The sequence below is a fragment of the Myiozetetes cayanensis genome, unplaced genomic scaffold, assembly GCF_022539395.1.
Source record: "Myiozetetes cayanensis isolate MyiCay16 unplaced genomic scaffold, myiCay2020 scf10, whole genome shotgun sequence".
Lineage (NCBI taxonomy): Eukaryota > Metazoa > Chordata > Aves > Passeriformes > Tyrannidae > Myiozetetes > Myiozetetes cayanensis.
The window spans coordinates 21,788,747-21,809,384 of record NW_026086605.1 but is presented as its reverse complement, the minus strand read 5'-3'; the positions used below and the strand labels follow the sequence as shown (position 1 = coordinate 21,809,384).

Genomic DNA, 20,638 nt, shown 5'->3' with positions numbered 1-20,638 from the left:
AATTCACCTATGGGGAACCTGTTCCAGAGTTTCACCTCTAATATGGTAAAAATTTTCTTCCTTATATCTACTCTAAATCTGCCATCTTTTAGTTTTAAAACAATACTCCTTGTCCCATCACTACAAGCCCTACTAAATCGTTTGTCCCCATAATTTTTATAAGCCCCCTTTAAGCACTGAATGGCCACAATGAGGTCAATAAAGTCTCTGCAGTGCCTTCTCCAGACTGAACAATCCCAACTCTCTCAGCCTATCCCTATAGGATCACCTGACCACCTTCATGGCCCTCCTCCGGATGCAGCACTCCAGGTGAGGGTCTCAGCAGAGCAGAGTAGAGGGAAGAATCACCTCCCCAGCCTGCTGGCGCTGCTGCTTTGGATGGAGCTCGGGATGCTCGCTGGCCTTCTGGGCTATGGAGCACATTGTTGGCTCATGTCCAAACTTCCTTTGTACTTGTATCAATTTCTTTCTTACTCTGTCAAATTTGGCTCAATTGGTAAAGGCTCTTGAAAATCTTTAGGTGTTTCATAGAAAGGAAGGAGTATTTGTTGACAAAGGCATAGCTGAAAGCATGAAGAGTCACAAAACACCACTGAAATTTAATTTTCTGACAGAGGAAAAAGTTTCTCTGTATTTTGTTCCTCAAACCAATAGATACTAGTCTTCCTCTAGTAAATAGCAACACCAGGTATTTCAGACTGTGAATACATTTATGATTCTTACACCCATGTTAGGATACACCATGTTTTATACTGATAGAAAACCCTGAGAAATGCAGAGGGAGGAGTAATGGGATTACAATTTTCAGTAGATTAAACCCTGTATTTGTCAATTCCTGCTTCACAACTTTGAAGCTCCATTCTTGCAGTGCCCAAATTAAAGACTGAAATGCATAGAAGCCTGCCTGAAATGTCTCAAAAGCACTTTTGAAGTAAACCTAACTTCAGAATTCATTGCTATTAGAAGATATTTAAAACTTTATATTCCAGTTCATTTTCAGAATGAGATATTTAAATACTCATCTATCCAGCATTTCATTTTCATCACCATGCTGGTTCAACTCTTATTTAAGAAAAAAACCCTAAAGCTCTAAAACTGAAAAAACTTGCCCTGACATTCACTGTATTAAATTATATGACACTAGCAGAAGTGTAGTATCTGCTGGCTGGGACTCATTAATTCCCTCATGAAAGACTGGAGTAATGCAATTAAATAGGTATCTTATCAAGGTAGCTCGTATTTCGGCATGGGGTTTTCACAGTTTATGAATTTTTATGTGAATTCACAAAACAATGTTTTTGTAAAAAATGAGGTGATACTTCCTGAAATTCACAGGAACAAGGGAAGACTAGGTAGCAGGTGCATACCAACTGATTTCTTCTTAAAATACATATTTGTAAACTGATTGTTTTCTATTTATTCAGATAAAAACAAATAATTAAAGTATTAATAAAATAAAACTTGCACCTTGAAAAATAATTTTCCTTTTCTATTTTATTGGTCTCTGTGGAAATTTCAGAGTTTCTGCAGATGCTAACCTGCTGTAATTCAAAAGCATTGCCTTAAATGGAGCTTATCCATTTAATCACCAGTATATTACAGTTTAAAATAGAGGTTTAATATATCCCTAAATTATTTTGTCATACTGAAGACTGAGTTTTCAACTTACACAAAGAAAATATGATATAAAAAAACCCAAATCCAAACAACATGGAACAGGCATTAAAAGCCTGAGTTTAGCAACAGAAGCAAAGCTTCCCTAGCTGGAAGCCTCACCTTAACTGCGTGGTGTCAAGGGAATGCACCACATGCCATGTACAAGATCAATCACAGATGTGAAACCGCTACAACACCTACACACAGCACACTAGACTGAGGACAGCAAGTTGGTACACACTAAAAAGCTGTTACTTGTGTTCTCGAGATGTTTTATTTTATTTCCTAATAAAAAAATAGACAACAGTCTTGAAAGTGAAGAAAACAATAGATTTGAATAAAAACATTCAATTGTTTTGATCCATTACCTAAGAAACCCCAACATATGAGCACATGCAAGTTAATCTGCTACTGTGATTAAATAATTATGCTGTAATATCACAGATAACTTCAGTAATGAGAATGCTGAGCCCAGGCACATTTTTGAGAAATTCTGCAGTGTTGTGGACCAGTCCCCCTACTGTAAATCTCTTTATTTCTCTCAAAGTTGTTATTGGAAGTGTTTGAAAGAAAGGTTATTTCTACAGTAAAAGCTGACTTTTGTCATCTAGTACTTACCCTCCTACTGTCACCTTCATGAGAACTTGGTGGGTGCACAAGAAACATGATATACTGAGAGACAGGTACAGAATGAGACTCAAAAGAGTCAAAGAAAAAGTACATAAAATAAAACTGCCTGACAGTATTCTACTAAAGATGCTCCACTTCCCTAGGAACAACTATTTTTACCTTCTAGACCAACCACAGAGCTAAATATTTCTAAAGGTACAGCAACAATACACAAAACCAAACCAACCAACCAACCAACAAAAACCCTCAAAAAACTCTCCCAGAAAAACAAACTCAGAAGTCTTCATTTTCCCCTCAGTCGTCTTTCAGTCTTGTCTGGACTCCTTACTATGTTTATCTTGTTTTATACTTGAGTCCATAGTTATTTTACTCTTAGACACACAGAAATAGAAATGACCATTATCATAAACAGTTATCTGGATTTACTGTCACCACTGAAAGCTTACAGGTGATTCAGAAGATTTGAGGCCACTAATTTCCCTTGCAAGAAAATTTCTGAGGCCTGATCATCAGAAAAAAATCTAGGCCATGTTCCAAAATGATATAAAATGCTCATCAAACATATTGCTTTCCATGGACTTGACTCATTTGGCCTCCGATAGGATGCATACATAAGAGTTCATAGATATAAATTACTTCTTTCTATCTCCAAATTTGACTACTTATTTCCAGGTTTTGCAGTTGTTATTTTTAATAGCTGCCCTGTTTCTGAAGAGGACAGACATTGTGGAAGAGATCTTTACTGCTACAGGTGACACGGTCCCCCAGGTGGAGCAGTCAGGTTTGCTGTTTAGCAGCAGTTTCAGTATGTAACAGAGTGCAACTGTAGTTCAGAACTGAAGCTTCAGACGAACCTCAAGTTGCCATATTCTGGACCAGATAGCGTTATTTTAAGCTTTAGTTATTTTCTAGGCACACAATTGTTCGAGTAAACAAGCATGAAAGTCTCAAAGGTAAGATCTGTATCCGTCAGAGTAACAGCACAGACTTGCAGTCAATAAAAAGAACCTTTAAAAAGCTCTGTCCTAGAGTGAAGAAGATCATAAGCTGCACATCATTTTTAACCAAGTGCGACATTTGAAGCACTAACTTCTAGCAAAGGTTTCATCTTTCCATTGGTATCAGTTCTACACTAAGTTCAGTCCAAATATATTGATTTTCATTTATGTTCAGATTTTTCAGAAGCTTTTGATGCTCCCTGCACTGACTTAAAGGAAACATACAATTATTTCATGTCTGCATACCGGCAATATTTGATAACCCCCTGGGTTTCATGTGAATTCTAACTACCATGAAGAAGAAAAGAGAAGTCTGAAAGACTCCGTGCCAGACAGTTCATGCAACAAAGATGTCAATTCCCATAATACAGAGGTACCAAACTTAGTCTGGTATTACTGCCACTGACCCGAGCAACGACGGTTGGATCCTGCCACTGCATTCCCAGTCCCACTGTTAGAAGGTGTTTCCACTTTCCTTCTAATAACATGGAGTGGCTCCCTTGGAAAAAGGGATGATTCTTAAGATCAGAATACGGGAAAAAAGGCAGGAAAAGCAACAGCAAAGCTGGAGAACAAGAGAAGATTACAGATTCCTATGAGATACAGTGAGCTTGTACCAGAGAACAAATCCAAAGCAAACACTTGCAGAGATCTGAGGGTGAAGAAGAAATTGCACAGAGTTTGTCTAGGGTCAGAAGCCATTTCAAGCCCCTAGACTACAAAGCAAAACTATTTAAAGAGCTCTATAAAGAACAGAACAGGGTGGAATTTCTTTTGAAACTTTTGTATTTTAGCTGCCTCACCCATATAATTTTAAATCATAGCTTTAGAATGGGGAATATTTGGTGTCCTTTGCATGACTGCAGAAAAAGGCAAGGAAGGGGATCACGAAAAGTGGAAGAGGTCACTTTTTGCTAAGCCAGACACATTATAAAAGAGAAGTTCAACCTCAGTGGTCTGTTTAGAGCATGAGTTAGAAATAAATTTTTTGTGCCTTTCGTGGAACAGACTTATTTTTTCATAGTCAAAAGCCTGATTCCAGCTGTCTAAAAGCATCCTAAAAACTACACACTTCTCATAATGCTGATTAAATGAGAAAAATCTGACAAGAACCCATATCAGATTATGGTCAAATTCTCTTCTCCTTCATCTTCTAGAAAAGAAAGATTAATTAAAACTCATCTTCACAGGACTAACAAAATAGTTCATTAATATGTTTCAAAAAATAGATGGGAAAAATTAGAAGAGTAAAACAGAGAATCTAAAATGCCATCTCACCCCACCATGTTGTCAGTAAAAAATTAATCATCTCACCCATGTTCTTGCTTGCTTGACTTAGAACGTGCTCAACTACTACACCTCAACATGTGTAATAAATAGCCTGCCATGCCATTCTCCATTATGTAAGTGAAGCTGCTTTGGAATTTAATTATTAATCTTTAAACTGATTCTAAAATTTACCGTGCACACAATATTTAACAAAAGCAGACCTGGATGTCAAGCCTGCGCTGCCTCACCAATTGCTGCCGAGAGGTTCTTTTATTTGCAAGAAAAATATTAGAGCTATTGACATAGGGGTCTCTTGTAAAGGCAGCTTCATGTGACCAGGTCACAGCTACCCATTCTTTTAAGTATGTTAATTCTCAGCATCTTTAACTGTATGTAACACCTTTGAACTGTATGTCAGAGTTAAATAAAATACCATAAAAAATCTATCACGGACAGAAGCTTGCTTTTTTTTTTTTTTTTTTTTTTTAATTTGCATATATATTCAGAATTTGTGTGTACAGCTCAGATTTTAAAACTGAAACCTGCTTTATTTTTAGCAGGGCGGCTTTGAGTCACCTAGTCTAAAATTCTAACACAGTTAGATTGTCACAGAAAATCACACTTGGTCTACTTCACAGCAGCATTCTCAGCATAAAGCTCAAATTTACATTATGTATGTAAATTTAAAAACTGTCATTGCTACAGTTTTTTAAATCATGTTAGTTCTTCTGAAAAAATTGTATGTGTCATACCTAAAGCCGTTATCCAACCATACCAGAAATAGGGTAGCAGAAAGAGAAAATTTTCCTTTGATTCCTGCCAACTTGCCCTTATTTGTGACCCATCAGTCCTGGCTCATTCTCGATCCCTGGATCCTAGAGCAGGCTTAGTGGGAAACAAGCCATGCAGTTTCTTACAGCATTACTGCAAAGACTTTGGAAAGTAGATACATCTTCATCAATAGCAATGACAAAACTTGATAAACTGCCCAGTTTGGAGGGGTCATGGCCCAGCTTGTAATAAAAAAACCTAAAAGGTTATGATACGAACAACTTAACTAAATACACAAATACTCAGACAACTGCTTATTTGAGACTAATTATCTGAGAATAATTTCTTTGCCTTCGGTAGATGTGCTTTTCTTCTCTTTAATATATTAAGAGTTCCTGAAAAGAATGAGTCTCACTTCATAGAATCATAGAATATTCTGAGCTGGAAGGGACTCACAAGGATCACTGAGTGCTCTCCAGAACCAGTTCCTTCTGAAAAGGGTACAGAATGTACAGTTACTGTTTCTGAGATGCAAGATTTCAGTTCCATGACTCCAAAGAAAGATCTGTCTCCTATGGGCAATTATCACTGGACAAGAGAAAACATCATAAAATTTCAAAACTGTTTTGAAAACCAAATGTTTTTAATGTATTGTAAAGTATATAACTGTTTAAAAAACACAATTAAAGATATAATAATTTAGTGTTAAGCTATAATTGCAGCATAAGTGTATTCCTGCAGTGTTAACTTCTTTGCATTTTGTATATTTCAATTCAAGCAAGTTTTGAAAAAACTACTTGAAAAAACTTCATATTGACTTAAGTAGACAATCCCTAAAGACTTGGTTAATCATGCATTATCTTCTTATGTCATTTATAAAATGGGAGGAGGGTAGATTGTTATAAGCAGCAATATTTAGCAACTTTTCACAGCAATTTTAAAAGGCAATACATATCACCACATTATCAAGACACCTGCATTTCACATATGACAACTATTAGCAAAATTAATTTAGGGATCCAAATTCTTCAGTTACTATAATTAGGCTAATGTTGAACTTTGGACTACCTTGCAATTATCATTAGCTATATTCATAAACTGAAGATGTAATAATCTGAGATCAAATTCCCTCTCACAACAGTACAGGAGCCCAAATAGACATAGCTGGACATCAATGAATGATCCAGATGAACTTCTGTAATGTGCATCCTCCAGAGAGGAAGAGCTGCTTTTCTGGGCTCTCTTGTAGGAGCAGAGCTCTGACTTAGGAGCAAGAACAGATTTCTATGGGAGAGCTTAGTGGTGTTCAACCAGCAGACTACTGATCCTTTGCCCAGGAGCCCTTGCCCTCACTGCAGGAACAATTCAGCTGGCTCATGACGTATCTACTGCGCTACTGCAGCTGACAGCCTGGTAAATTAAAATAAACCAGCACCTACATTCTCTCAGTATTTTGGCCTGTAGATTGCAGCAATTCAGCAGCTGTTACAGAATAAGCTGACCCATTTTGAGATCATAGATGAGAACTGCTGAGGCTGCACAAAAGTTAGCTTTTTTCATCCATCACGCCCACCATAGTCTCTATTTGTACCTAAAGTATTTCAAAAACTTGAATAATAAATATTAACAATGTTAAACATTTAAGTTCACAAGTTTCCTTTTTTGTTTAATAATCATCTACTGTAGACTATGAAATTAATCTACAGTCATGCAGAATTTCTTCCACATGAGATGCATGAGAAAGGCAGAAAATTCCAGCTTATCTTAAGAGTTCCAGCAAGCTCTCAGTTGTCCTTAAAAAAACAAAATCCCTTTATTTTATTTACAAACCAGGTTGTATTTTTAAAAGACAAACTAACCAGGTGAATTGATCCTACAGTGACAATAAAACAAAGATGTGTTTTTACAGTTTACAAATATACGTCAATGCATTAGTGCTGCCACAGACAGGAGTAAATAATTTTCTTGGATTTGTTTATTTGTAAGACAATAACATCACGAAGAAACTCAGTATAATTGGGTATAGTAATTTCACTTTAGTAGGATATCTAAACTTAACTCTGCTTATACAGAGAATGTCTTTATTCTTGTCTTGTATTCTACACAGTCTGCACCTAACTCCTAGAGATGCTCTACTAAATCAGAGTAGTCTTCTCATTAGAAAAATAGAAAAAATAAAACTGTGTAGAAGCAAACAATTTGAAATACTTGAGACATTGATGAAAGCTCAACAAATTAGAGGACTGGACAATCATCAACCATATCAAGTTCAACAAGGGAAAGTGACGGATTCTGCACCTGGGATGGGGCAACCCTGGATGCATGGACAGACTGGGGAAAGAGATGCTGGAAAGCAGTGCCACAGAAAGGGACCTGGGGGTCCTGGTCAATGGCAAGTTGGATATGAGTCAGCAGTGCCCTGGCAGCCAGGAGGGCCACCTGTGTCCTGGGGGGCATCAGGCAAAGCATCACCAGCCGGTCAAGGGAGGGGATTGTCCCGCTCTGCTCTGCACTGGGGTGGCCTCACCTTGAATATTGTGGCAGTTTTGGGCACCACAGTGTAAGATATTAAGCTCTTAGAGAGTGTCCAAAGGAGGACAATGAAGATGGTGAAGGGCCTTGAGGGGAAGCCATATGAGGAGAAGCTGAGGGCACTTGGTCTGTTCAGCCTGGAGAAGAGACTGAGGGGAGACCTCACTGCAGTTACAACTTCCTCATGAGAGGAAGAGGAGGGGCAGGCACTGATCCCTTCTCTGTGATGACCAATGACAGGACCAAGGGAATGGCCTGAAGCTGTGTCAGGGGAGGTTTAGGTTGGATATTAGGGAAAGGTTCTTCACCCAGAGGGTGGCTGAGCACTGGAACAGGTTCCCCAGGGAACTGGTCACAGCACCAAGGCTGACAGAGTTCAAGAAGCATCTGTATAATACTCTCAGGTAGATGGTGTGACTCTTGCAGATGGTTCTGCACAGGGTAAAGGGCTGGACTTGATGATCCTTGTGGGTACCTTCCAGCTCAGCATATTCTGTGATTCTGTGAGTTAGTCCCAATACTGTGACATGTGCGAGGACAGAGGAAGAGTGCAAGATAGATACTGTGCATACCCAGAAAAAGGATGCAGAATCCAGCTGGTAGGCATAAAGGACCCTTCCTTCACTCACAAGTACAAACCATCTCAGAGTTAAAGCAGAACACAAGCATGGCATTTGAAGTGAATACAAACCTGTCAACTTTCAGTACTTGACAGAGTACAAATAACAAGAAACTAAGTGGAGCTGCTTCACCTGTTTTTGTGCTTTAACAAATTCAGAGTTTACAAGGGGCATATTTTTGCCTTCAGGTCTTGTGACCGTTTTGAACGGTACCCCAGCAATATGGGGTAAATATTCTAGTACATTTTCTACTACAGTTGTTTAAGATGATAACAGGCCAAATCCATCCAAATACTATTTTGCAGTAAGAATAATAAAACTGTGAAACTCAATGCATATCAATGAGGTCAAATTTTACAAAGTTCTTTTATTTTAAAGGCTAGAAACATATATCAAAAATAAGATTACCTACAAGCCAACTCTAATGGGTCAGAGTGTAAGTCAACTGCTAATGGAGTAGTCCTAGGATAAGACTTCCCTATTGGGAGTTCATTGCATTATCCCATATCTTTCCTTTGAACAGAGTAGCACGTAAGCTAGTCACTGCAAAAGCCATTAAAACACAGTCTGCTGATGTGATTGGTAGACAATCCTACATGTTCCTTTGAAGACATGCTCAGGGTCCTAAAAAAAGCCCTACTGTACCTCCTGATAAAACAGTTCTTTGCCCTTTGCACTGTTAAAAAGTCTGAGTAAATTACTATATTAAATTTCTGTTCTCATAAACCACTATTACCTCCATCACATATGTAATAAAGAGAAGGGTATACTATTTTATTACATGGCCACAATGCAAGTTAGTAGCAAAAGTAGAAAATCAGACATACATCCACTTGGACTGAGCACAAAGTATTGAAGGAGAGAAAAGAATGGTTTTAGGAAACAAACCTGTGAATATATCTAATATATGTGCAAGGAACTTATATATTTAAACTTCCTGAGGAAAGCACAAGATCTCTAGGAATAATATATTATAAAACCTGCACAGAGTTCTTAGCTAACAGCAAGATTTCCACTGTTTGTGTTCAGGGGGAAAAAAAAAAAGTACACTTTCAACAGGAATTATTCCAGAGATGTGCAAGAAACCCCTGTAACTTGGTATTTCAGATTTCCAGGGCAATTAACTCCCCACCGTATCACATCACTTAACATTAATTAATTGCTAAAGATGTAGTTATGTAACTTATTGAGTTGCTAAGGATAAATCAGCTCCCGAGCTCCCAAGGCTTGAGTGGCACGCCAAATTAATATCAGTGAAGCACAGGGATTTATCCTCTCTTCTGAGATTGCCAAATCAAGCAGTTGTTCTCCTTCCAGTGTCAACTAATGGGAACGAGTCAAGTAAATGTCAGTCAAGCCATGAGCCCACCACTGCATGAAGAGCCTCATGGAGCAAAAGATTCTGAGAAAGTCCCATTGTCCCTCTGCACACAGAAAGGTTGGAGGGTTCACAGCATGGCACCCTTGGAACCAGGTTCCCTCAATATGCTTCACTGATACTTCCAGATGTTTGCTTCTTCAGGATAAATCCCAGCCTGCACTAATTATTGCATCACCTAGAAACATCTAGGTAACAAAGGATAAGCATAAATTGGGGAACGTGCTAATTAATATTACTCTCAAACACAGCATGTCTTAGAAGTTAGAGCTGGCAATGGCTCAGGGGAAAACAAAACCAAAAAACAATGTCATTCAGTTGGACATTAGCTTAGGGACAGAGCCCAAGTTCCTTTGGTGCTTTTGAAAAATCTGACAAAATTTTTACAGCTCCAAAACATGGTGTTAACATAGCTAAACAGGCATATAAGCTGAGTCAAGCAGCTTGCAATTGAATTGCACACCCAGAAAAAACCAACTGCTACCATTTATATATTGCCTTCTGATTCCATGTGGGTGACTGATGTTTGATTACTCTGGAATATGGAAACAGTTTCTAATCATTTAAATAAATTACAATTTTGGATGGATGAACAGAGGCTGCATATGTACTCTGAAGCTCACTCAAACACACTGAGAAAGAGAGAATTTCAAGGTTCTATCTGAATGGATTTAGGGGGAATGTGACTGTAGAACTCTCCTACTGTTTTTCTAAAGTGATTTTGGATGTGACATATATCAAAGACAGTCTTCCTACAGCCCTACTGATCTTGCTGGCCAGGGACAAGACCTGAAAAAACAAGTGGATATAGTTCTGGTACATCAAACAGACAAGTCCACGTGACCAGCAGTCAACCACTCAATTCCATGCCAAAGCAATGCACATAAGGACATTTGTCTTGCAATGCTTAACAGTTACCATCTGTCTCATAACAAAGTCTGTTGTCAACTGACAATGGTGTAACTGAAACTGCCTCATTTTCAAGAGGACTGATTTAGGGACCTGGCATTGCAGAATCTAAGAAACTGCCACAGATTCTTTAGAACTTCATTTTCTGACCATCCCGGTATTTGTTTAAACCATACTACCAGTTACTCCTGGTGTGCACAAAAAAGCCTCACTATCAGTAACCTTGGAAAGTTAGGTCCTCCAGTGCAGTGCTGCATCATTCGCTTTCATCACCTGACCCAGAACCACAGAAATAATGTGTGGGCTTCCTTCACAAGTACAAAAAAACTTAAGAAGTTCCCAGCTTTGTAATCTGGGTGGAATTTGTTGAGACTTTTGCAGGGTTTGCCATAATGATAAAATTGTTTTGTTGCTTTTTTGAACTGTCCAGATAGTTCCAAATAAGGCTTTGAAAATTATCTTAGGTACAGATAAGTAAAAGGTCTAGCAATCTTCTCTAAGGTCTTTCCAAAAAATCTAGGCAGCTCTCAAATGTTACAAAATTTCTCTGACATCTGTACTGATCAGTTTAGGAATTACACCAGCTTCCCAAGCTGCATATCATAATTCTGATGAGGAAAGGCTGTCTGCTCTGTCAGAAGCAGGGTCATATCACTGTCGTGTTTGACATAGCCTAATTTGGGAACATGAATGATAGAGTGGACTTGAGAGAACAAATAACTCAGGAAACTGAGGTTACTGGCATGTGGTCCACTGTGACACTATCAACAGGACATCATCTTTGCCATAGCAGGAATAGCCACTGCTCTATTTCCAGAGAGACAAACTCAAATGACTCTTTCTGTCAGCTCTGAAGCATGTTTTGTTATTCATTCACCAAGTACAAGTCTCACTCATTAGGACTGTCCACACAGCACTCGGGACGGATGTTTAAGATATCCACGTTACTGGCATACAAATTTTAGTAAAGTATAAATAAAAAATTAACTATAAGTCCCTACTCCAGTTTATCTTCTTTTATGTTGAACAGGTTTGAGAAGCAGGAATGTGACTTGCAGGACAGCACACAGTGCTGACAGAAAACCACTCTGTGGAATGCTACACCAGGGCAGCAAGGCAGAAACACGTGGGACCTGGCCAGGAAGGAAACACACACCTCAAGATTGTTTTCTGGACAGAAAGTGAGGCTGTAACCCTCAGGTTTATTAAATCCTACCAAACAGAAAATGGTTTAGAGATCTTTTCAGTACATTTTCTTGAAAGCTGGATTGAACTATTGAAAATATTGGAAACATATGTTTGCTGGGGCCATCAAGCCCATCTGAACAGAGCTGCTTAAGGAATATCAAGCACAAGGCCAAAACTAACTCTGAGGAATTTAACATTCTGATCCAAATGGTTCAGGAAGCACAGAGTCTACCTCTTTCAGGAAAAAAAAAAAAAAAAAGACCTATTTCCTTTTGGGTAACAGAAAAATACAGAGCTAAACCTTCTCTGCTTCACTAAGTAGGAGGAAAAAGTTGTTTAGGAGACTTGCTTCCACTTTCTTGGAGCGCTAATCCAGAAACAGTTTTTGGAGAAAGGTATTTGTCACATAACTGATTTTAAGCCCATAATAAGCACAACAGAGAACTTCTAGTTGATGGTGTGAGATTCCATAAAATCAAAAGACAGTTCCATCAAAGTTGCATCAATATGAAAAAATTGAGAGTATGCTTGGGGGTGATGTCCCTGGTAGCCTTTCCATTACCTCTCTCCCAGTTATGCATATTCAATACATTTTGAGGCTTGCTCCCAAGCCAAGCCTTGCTTCCTGCTATGCCTCAGTCTAGTCCACTGTACAGATGCAGAAATTTTCACAAGTGAGGAAAAGATCAAATTTATTAGTTATATGCCCATTTATACAGATTGATAGGAAAGTGAGGAGGAAATCACTAAATGACTGAACACTGAAGAGCTGACATATGATGCACTTCATAGATTACATACAAAAAGTACTGTTTAGCCAAGGGTACTACTTGGTAAATATATATAAACTTAACATTAAAAGCATGGAACCAGTTGCAATGAAGCTAGTTATGTGTTTTCAAGATTACTTGTTTATTTATATTGTTTATAAAATGCAGTTCTGCCTGCAAGTATTCCTCATAGATAAATCTTTAATTTTACATACTATTTTTGGATTAAGCATGACTTGACTCCATAGACACATGCTTGATATAAATCCAAGGTTTGGCTAATTACATAACAAGTAGGAAAAATTTGAAACACATCTAAGCCTTCAGTACATACCATTTTTTATAAACAAGCATGAATCTGTTCGTTTTTCAAAATGAAATTCTCAAACTTGTCATTTTATTAGAATGTTAAAAAGCACAATCATTTCAGATTAACAGATCAAGTTAATCATAACTGAAGAATAAAAATTGGGAGGAAGTTATAAACCCTTGAAATACAAGCTGATACTGGAAAAGTGTCATCACTTCCCTGATGTATAGATGACAGTAGAACAGCCATAAAAACCCAAAAGGTTATGATTAGATAGCCAGAAGTAGTGCAGAAAGGAAAAGGGAGTCATGCTGATTTTCTCAGGTGTGTTTTATAAAAATACTATTGTGAATTCCCAGGAGTATCTATGTGAAAGCTTCCCCAAATTTTTTTTGTTTTCCCTTTATCTGCCAGTCTTACAAATTCAACTTGAGATGTGCCATGTTACATTCTTCCAAGTTCACATGGCATCACTACTAATAAAACTTGTGTAGTGAGAATTCCACAGTTCTTCCAAGGATGAACAAACAATAGAATATAGCACTCTCTAGCTGCTAAGTTAGATGCACAGCAATAGCAGAATTGCTAGAATAAAAAATAAGCTATTAAGAAATAGAGCATAAACCAAGAGCACCCATTCTAAGGATAAAGAATGTGGCATTCTTTATAAGCACTTCCAGAAAAACGAGAATGAAAATGGGTTGTTTGCTGACAAGGTTGTGTAGTTTAAAATCCAAGTTTTAAAATTCTATCAAGTTAGACTTGAAATCCAGCACTTGTGTTAGAAAGGTAAAACTTCAAAAGACTACTTCTTGCAGTTCTAACTTCAGCATTTCAAAATGAAAATAAATGCTGATAAAAATCATGCAAATTCGGCCTGGTCAGCAGCACTTGCCCTCTCTGCACATGTAAGCCTTTTTGTTTAGATACTGTAAAGTCTTGAACCCTATTAAAAGATTCAGATTTTTGTTTTCCTTCCAAATCAATGTCCATTTTTAGACGGGCACGTTCTTAATTAAAATTACAGAGAGAACCTGAGTAGTAGAAAAATACTGTCTTCATGAATCTGAATTCAGTTTGTTGGCAGAACTCTAAAACAATACATTATTTATGAACTGCATGCAGTTGCATGTATTCATATTTTATAGATTTAATATAATGGATCCAATCATTTGGAGAGATTGCAAGAGCTCAGATTAAAGCAAGATGTCACATATCATATTAGATATAAAGCCAAAATTTAATGAGACAAGTAAAGGTCAGAGAAGCACACTGCAGTTTCAATTTGATACCTCTATAATTCTTGTTCTTAAGCATGCATCACAACTTCAACTTTAAACATAAAGCAAAACTAAAAGTTAGTATAAAAGCATAATTCTAATGCCAAGATCACTAAAGCAAACAGGAAAGTTTAACTTCAGTTTCTATGCCAGAAACTAAACGATTACAATTCAGTTCATTCTCTCTAATCCTCATTTTCCAAAGCATTATCAAGCAATTTTCAGTGACTGATGCCTGATTAACTGACACTTGATCCAGTAAAATTATCAACACTCACTATTGGTGGGTTGAGAAAAAAAAATCCAAACAATTGTGTCTGATAGTAACAGAGCACCTTTAGAACTGCATTATCTGCATTTTTACTGATTATCTGGATTCCATCTGTTTTATACTGTAGTAAGGAAAGCCCTTTATTATTATTCCTCTTACCCTGTTCCCATTCTTACTTTGTCTCTAGTTTTCCACACAATACTCAAGTCTTAAACAAAAAGATACTTCAATAAGACTTTTCCTTCAGGCCTTAGAAGTACTCAATCTGTTCTAGTTAGCCATCTTTTATTTTCCAGATGGACAAACTTACACACAAGAAAGATTAGAGTGGACAATGAAAGCGGAATGATAAGGAAGAAACAAGTATGGGCCTGTGAGGGATGCAGAATCAGAGAAACATTGGGATTTTTACAGTTTTTCTCTTTCCAGATTACTTATTTCCTTTCCTCTCAATTTTGCCTGTTCTCTCACATGCTTTTCTGTCTCCACGTTCTTCCCTTCTTTCTGTCACCATTTCTCTTCTAATATGAATTAGTATTTCAAGGCATAATTTGCTGTTAATTTAATCTCATTAAGGAATGGCTAAACTGTTATCTCATTTATTTTATCTTTTCCATTTTTATGGCTGTTACTGTCATCTCTGAAATAGAGCAAAAACTTCTCCCCCATCCCCACCTCATTCATATCATGAGTCAAGCCAAAATAATATTGATTCCCTCTCTCTTTCCAGGATCAGTTCAAACAACTTTAATATCCCTGAAAACACGAACACAAACAACCGACCTCCTCAGCTTTAGTACTGCTCTTCAACACTTTTACATTGTTCTTGGTACTTCCTTTCACCATTTTCAGGTATTTTAAAAAAATATTATTGACTTATAAAAATGCTTTTATAACATACTTTTGAAGAGTGTGCCAGTTTTCTGCCCCTTTATAATTTATCTTTCATCCTCTCAATGCTTATCCAATATTCTTCTGTATTTCTTTTGCAACAGAATAACTTTTCATTTGCTCCTGACTTTGCTTTTACAGAGCTTCCCCTCTAATGTATGTTTTGACCATTCTTCCACATTTCATTATGTGGAAATATGTCTACTACACATTAGAAGCATTTCTACAAAAAAGATCCTTTCTGTGTTCCTGGTATGTCCAGACCTTTCTTTCCCTAACCCTGCAGAGATACCCTGTCCATATAATGTCTGCTTCGGGCAATCAACATGGCCAACATTCAGCTTTGATCCTCACAATCTCTATCTCTACCATCATTCACTCCTGCAACTTGCCACACGCTCTCCTTCTGCTCTGCTGCAAGACAACATTGAAAAAATACCTAGATTTCCTTTAGTACCCTACCGGCCAAATTCTTCCTTCAAAGCTGCACTTCAGATCTTTCCTTTCTGTTAACATGTTAGAAAAAAAAAAAAAATCTAATTCTGCTCTTCACAGCTTGACTGCAATTCTGATTAATTCTTTGTAAACTTCTAAAATCTTCATTTCCACTATAGTTGACGCTGCTTTAAATTTTAGTTCCAAACCCATGATTTAAGCTTCATTTTCTTACCAGTTTTCTTCCCAATTCAGAGATTCTTTCTATTGCCTCTTTCTGTGATTAACGTCTCAAATTTCTCACACATGATAAATACAGTATTTCTGGACTTTTTTTTCCTCCTTTTTAAAAGAAATTGGCTTATCCTCTTCAGAAACAGATAGTACTTCTTGAGTAGATCTTGCTACCTTTGCAGATACAAAGGAAATATCCAAAACATATAAGTATATATAACAGAGATGATCACCATACACCATGTAAGCAAGCACATGACAGGTTCATTGTTCCTTTTCAAACAAGTTATATACCCTTAAGTTTCTCGACCCACTTTGCCTTTGGGTATTTTTGTTTCAATATAGTGTTTTTGTGACCCTTAAAGAAGACAACTATTTAAAAAAAAAAATCAAATCAGTAACTTTTTAGCTGCTTCCTAAGTTCTTCCTGTTTTTAATCCAATCAATTTATTAATTGCACTTTCCCTAATACACTCCTTAATAATGTCCCCTTCCCCTTTTAAGAAAGCAATTGCCAGACTTCAGAGGCCTTTTATTTCCAACCATTTGACTCAGACAGTTGTATTCTATTGTAGTCAGGCCTCCAAGGATGCCTTTTATTAACATGTCATTATTTCTCATCAAGTTTTAAACAACTGAAGCAAAAGTTTTTAGGTTTTATCTCTCACTTTATAGCATGATTTTTCAAGCTTTTCCCATAATGTAACACAAGTTGAGGGATTAATAAGAGTGTTATTCTCAGGATTTCTTCCCTACGTGTCTTATTGCAGAGAATCCACATTCACTTAGAGTGTGGCTCCCTCAGCACTCAAATTATTTCTTGGTCCTTTACTTCTCAGCCACCAGTCAAGCTTGCTAAATCCATCTTTACTTTCATCAAATAAATATATATTTAAGCTGTTCATCCCTAAGATTAGTACACACTCATTCTCTCCAATAAGCCAATGAATATTGCTATATTGCTGCAAAAATACTCTTCCAGAATTTCTAGTTCGATTTTTGGTTTACATTTCAACTACTTTTTTATATCCTCACACTTCTTTTCTTCTGCTAAAGCTTAAAGAATAAGAGCTTCTTTCAAGATTTCCAGAACTTTTTTTCTCTCTCTCTCTCCCATTCCTCTTTTCAAAGTCTTTTACTGATGTTATTTTATTCATGCACAACTGTTTAAGTTTCAGTCTTATTTGAAACAGAAACTAGGAGATGACAAACCTTCTGGAGACAAATACAATTCCAGATGGCAACTGGAACTGAATGAGTCTCCCAGCTCTGAGCCAAGATAAAGGAAAAGTTCACTGACAAAACCCTATCAGCGTAAGAAAGGAGCATTGACATAGAAATCCCTACACTTCATTGATTTAAATTCCATCTATTTCCTTGACTCTATATGGTGTACTATGTACTTCATAGTATAATTCTTGAACAATACCTGCACTGGTAGGTTATGAGACAGCTAAGAATGAGACATACTTTACTAATAAATGTGCTGATGCCACAAAGGTCACTTCAAGGAGAGATGGAAATAAAATCTTGGCCTCTTGAAGAATTTTAAAGTTCAGAACCTGAATCTACCACATGCATTTGCTTCTAAACCTCCCCAGTTTAGATGCAGGAATGGTAGTAGAATTTCATGCCTCTGAACTAATAAACAGTTGCAGAACTCCTTCCAAAAGGTTCACCTCTAATCAATTGTCATGAAAGAGGCATCACCTCTACACCATCCCTATAGGTCAAGTAACAGTGATACAGAGACTGATTCCCATAACTTGAGCTCTCCTCAAGCATCAGAATAAAACAAATTGTTAAAAGAAAAAGCTCAGAAAGCTGATTTTATTTAAAAAAATAACTGTTTCAGAATGACAGTGCTATATACATTATAACACATGCAACTTTTTTTTAATCACAAATATTTTCAAGACATTTGGGGTTTTAAAAACTGAAAACGTTAGTAAAGAAGCAGCAACTATTTTGTAGAAAGGAGAAGTGATAATTAATATATTTTTACTTTATGTTGGTGGGGGCAACCTTTATTAGATTATAACTTTATTTCTTCCAAATGTGTATTTAATGCTATCTGGCAGTAAGTTTTAACTATACAGAGAGCCTGGAAGTTAATAAGCCGGGATCATTAACAAAAAGCTTATAATAGTTTGTGTATTTCTATTTATAGAACTTTTACACCTCTTGCAATCTAAGAATATTCACACAGGTATATGCTTGAAAGTATTGTGACAAAAGGCCTACTTTACTAACAGAAAAGCTAATACACCTGAAACCAAATCCATCATTACCATTATTCATCATACACATAGCCAGAAACATTCTTCTTGTATAGAAGGAAGTTTTTGCATTTTGATCTTTTATGGACAAACTTTCAAGTTCTTACAGGATAAATGTGGTTAGAGTAACAGAACAATGCACACTAGATGGGACCTTTGCAGGTCTCCAATCCAACCCGCAGGGCCAGCCTCAAATTTAGATCTGGTTACCCAAAGAACTCATCCTGGTAAGTTACAAAAATGTCCAAGAACAGAGATTTAACAATTGCTCTGCTTAACCCTTCTCATTGAGACTTTTTTTCTCCTCATTGTAAGATTCCTAACTGCAGTGAGGGACCTTGTCCTTGCCTCTTATCCTTCCACCACACTTCTTTGACAAAAGCCTTTCCCTCCTAGTACACTCCAGTTGTAACTACAACCTTAGCAGAACATGTGAGAAAAGACTGAAGAGCACAACCTCAAAACAAATCATATAAAAAACCATAAGAATAATCTGAGCAACCAAGTCACAAGTACCCACTCTGCAGCGCTCATTCAAACAGACAACAGAGAGCATCAAGTGGATTCAAACTCAACATTTGAAATTATCAGTAATTCTTTAAAAAGGAAGAACAAACCTGGGCCACTTTAACGGAATTTTGAGTAGAACCACCGGCATGATATTCTACTTTGAATTTTTTCACAAGTTCTTCGAATCTGTTAAAAAAAAAAAAGTGGAAAAGAAAAAAGTTAAACTTTGCAATTTTTTTTCCCAGAAAAAGACATGAAGATTAGAAGTAGATGACATCACATTATTTGTAAACAAGAAATTCATATGCATCAACTGTTACACATAATGCAAGTTGGAAACATCTATTTAGATTTTGTCAAAAATACTATACAAAGTGTGACATTAACTCGAATTCTTCACTTTAAAGTTGAAAGTGGAGTAAACAACTGAGGGCAAAAAAAAAATCTGAAGTATAAGTTTGACTGCAGGGAACTGTTAGATTGGTAAAATATATCCTTGAGGAAAAAAATCACATAAATGAAGATATTCAGATACTTATTTCACCCCACTAAACTTTATATTTTATTTCTAGTTTCTTACATTCTATTTAAGCAAGAAGATTGAGATTTGTTGCTTAGTTCAAAATTAACTTGACCCAAACAATGTTGCTACATTTTAAGATTTCATATGACATAGCATATTTTGACAGGTGAAGAACTTTGATGAACAAATCTACTGGTATGTGAGAAAATCTGATAACAGAAAAGGCAAGTGTCTCCAAGGTGAGCTTTCAAATCCTTCAAGTCATACAACTACGAAAACATAGAATTCTGTGTTAACATTCAGTAGTATATTAGGTTTGAACACTAAAACAAATATTTAAACTTTTAACAGAAATATCTACCCTCATATTTCAGATCAAACTTTGTGGTTAAGATGCAGTGTCTGTAAGACACTCTGTGTTCTACCTCTGATCACAGTACACCAGAGCTTAAGAACCAGACTTCTCCCTGATCACAGGCTACAGAAAATGGAAGTGTCACAGAAAAGGGAACTGGAATGAGGGAGTTGTGAAGGCTGCAGGGAGGCTGTGCACAAATACTGCATCATGCCTTTAAATTCCAAGCACACTTCAAAACAAGTGGATTAAACAGTAGGATTAACAACCTCAGAAGACATTAGATTTTAAAGGAAATACTCCTGCAGGCAAGTAAAAATGTTTACTGTAAAATTTTTGCAGATTTGGGGTTCAAAATGATCTCAAGGTCAACCCTAATTAATAGCATAGCTTTGCCCTTAATGCCTATTTACTTCATCTGTTTACCTTCAACAAATAAAGCTTGTCCAGTTAGATGTATTCCAACATATTTTACTGTATTTACTTTTATCATCTTTTAAAAGAGTGACACATCTTTATTTCAGACACAGTTAAAAATGGATGCTATCTGCCAACCCTACCCTCCTCTCCCTCTCACAACCCCAATCTCCTTCCAGCACATGAATAACAGTTTTGGGGATAGATTTGTCAAAGAATGACTTGTTTGTTTAAAAGGTGGGGTTTTTCTCCAAAACCATGTTTCTAATAAGAGGATTTTTATTTCTATAGTGCTTTCCATTTAAAGTGGTTGAATAATGAGCTACTCACCCTAGCAAACTACCAATGGGCAGACAATTAGAAAGAACCAAGAACTAAATTACTACATATGCTTTTCACAGTTATTCCTACT

The 20,638-nt window shown here is 36.8% G+C and overlaps 1 protein-coding gene across 2 annotated transcripts in view; it reads right to left on the bottom strand.

Moving 5' to 3' along the window:
* ADK (adenosine kinase) overlaps positions 1-20,638 on the bottom strand; it is a 277,135-nt gene that overhangs the window by 184,994 nt on the left and 71,503 nt on the right. For both annotated transcript variants that reach the window (XM_050336557.1, XM_050336566.1), the window contains exon 4: positions 19,039-19,117. In XM_050336557.1, the coding sequence (XP_050192514.1) occupies positions 19,039-19,117 (79 nt within the window). The remainder of the gene's footprint in view (positions 1-19,038; positions 19,118-20,638) is intronic.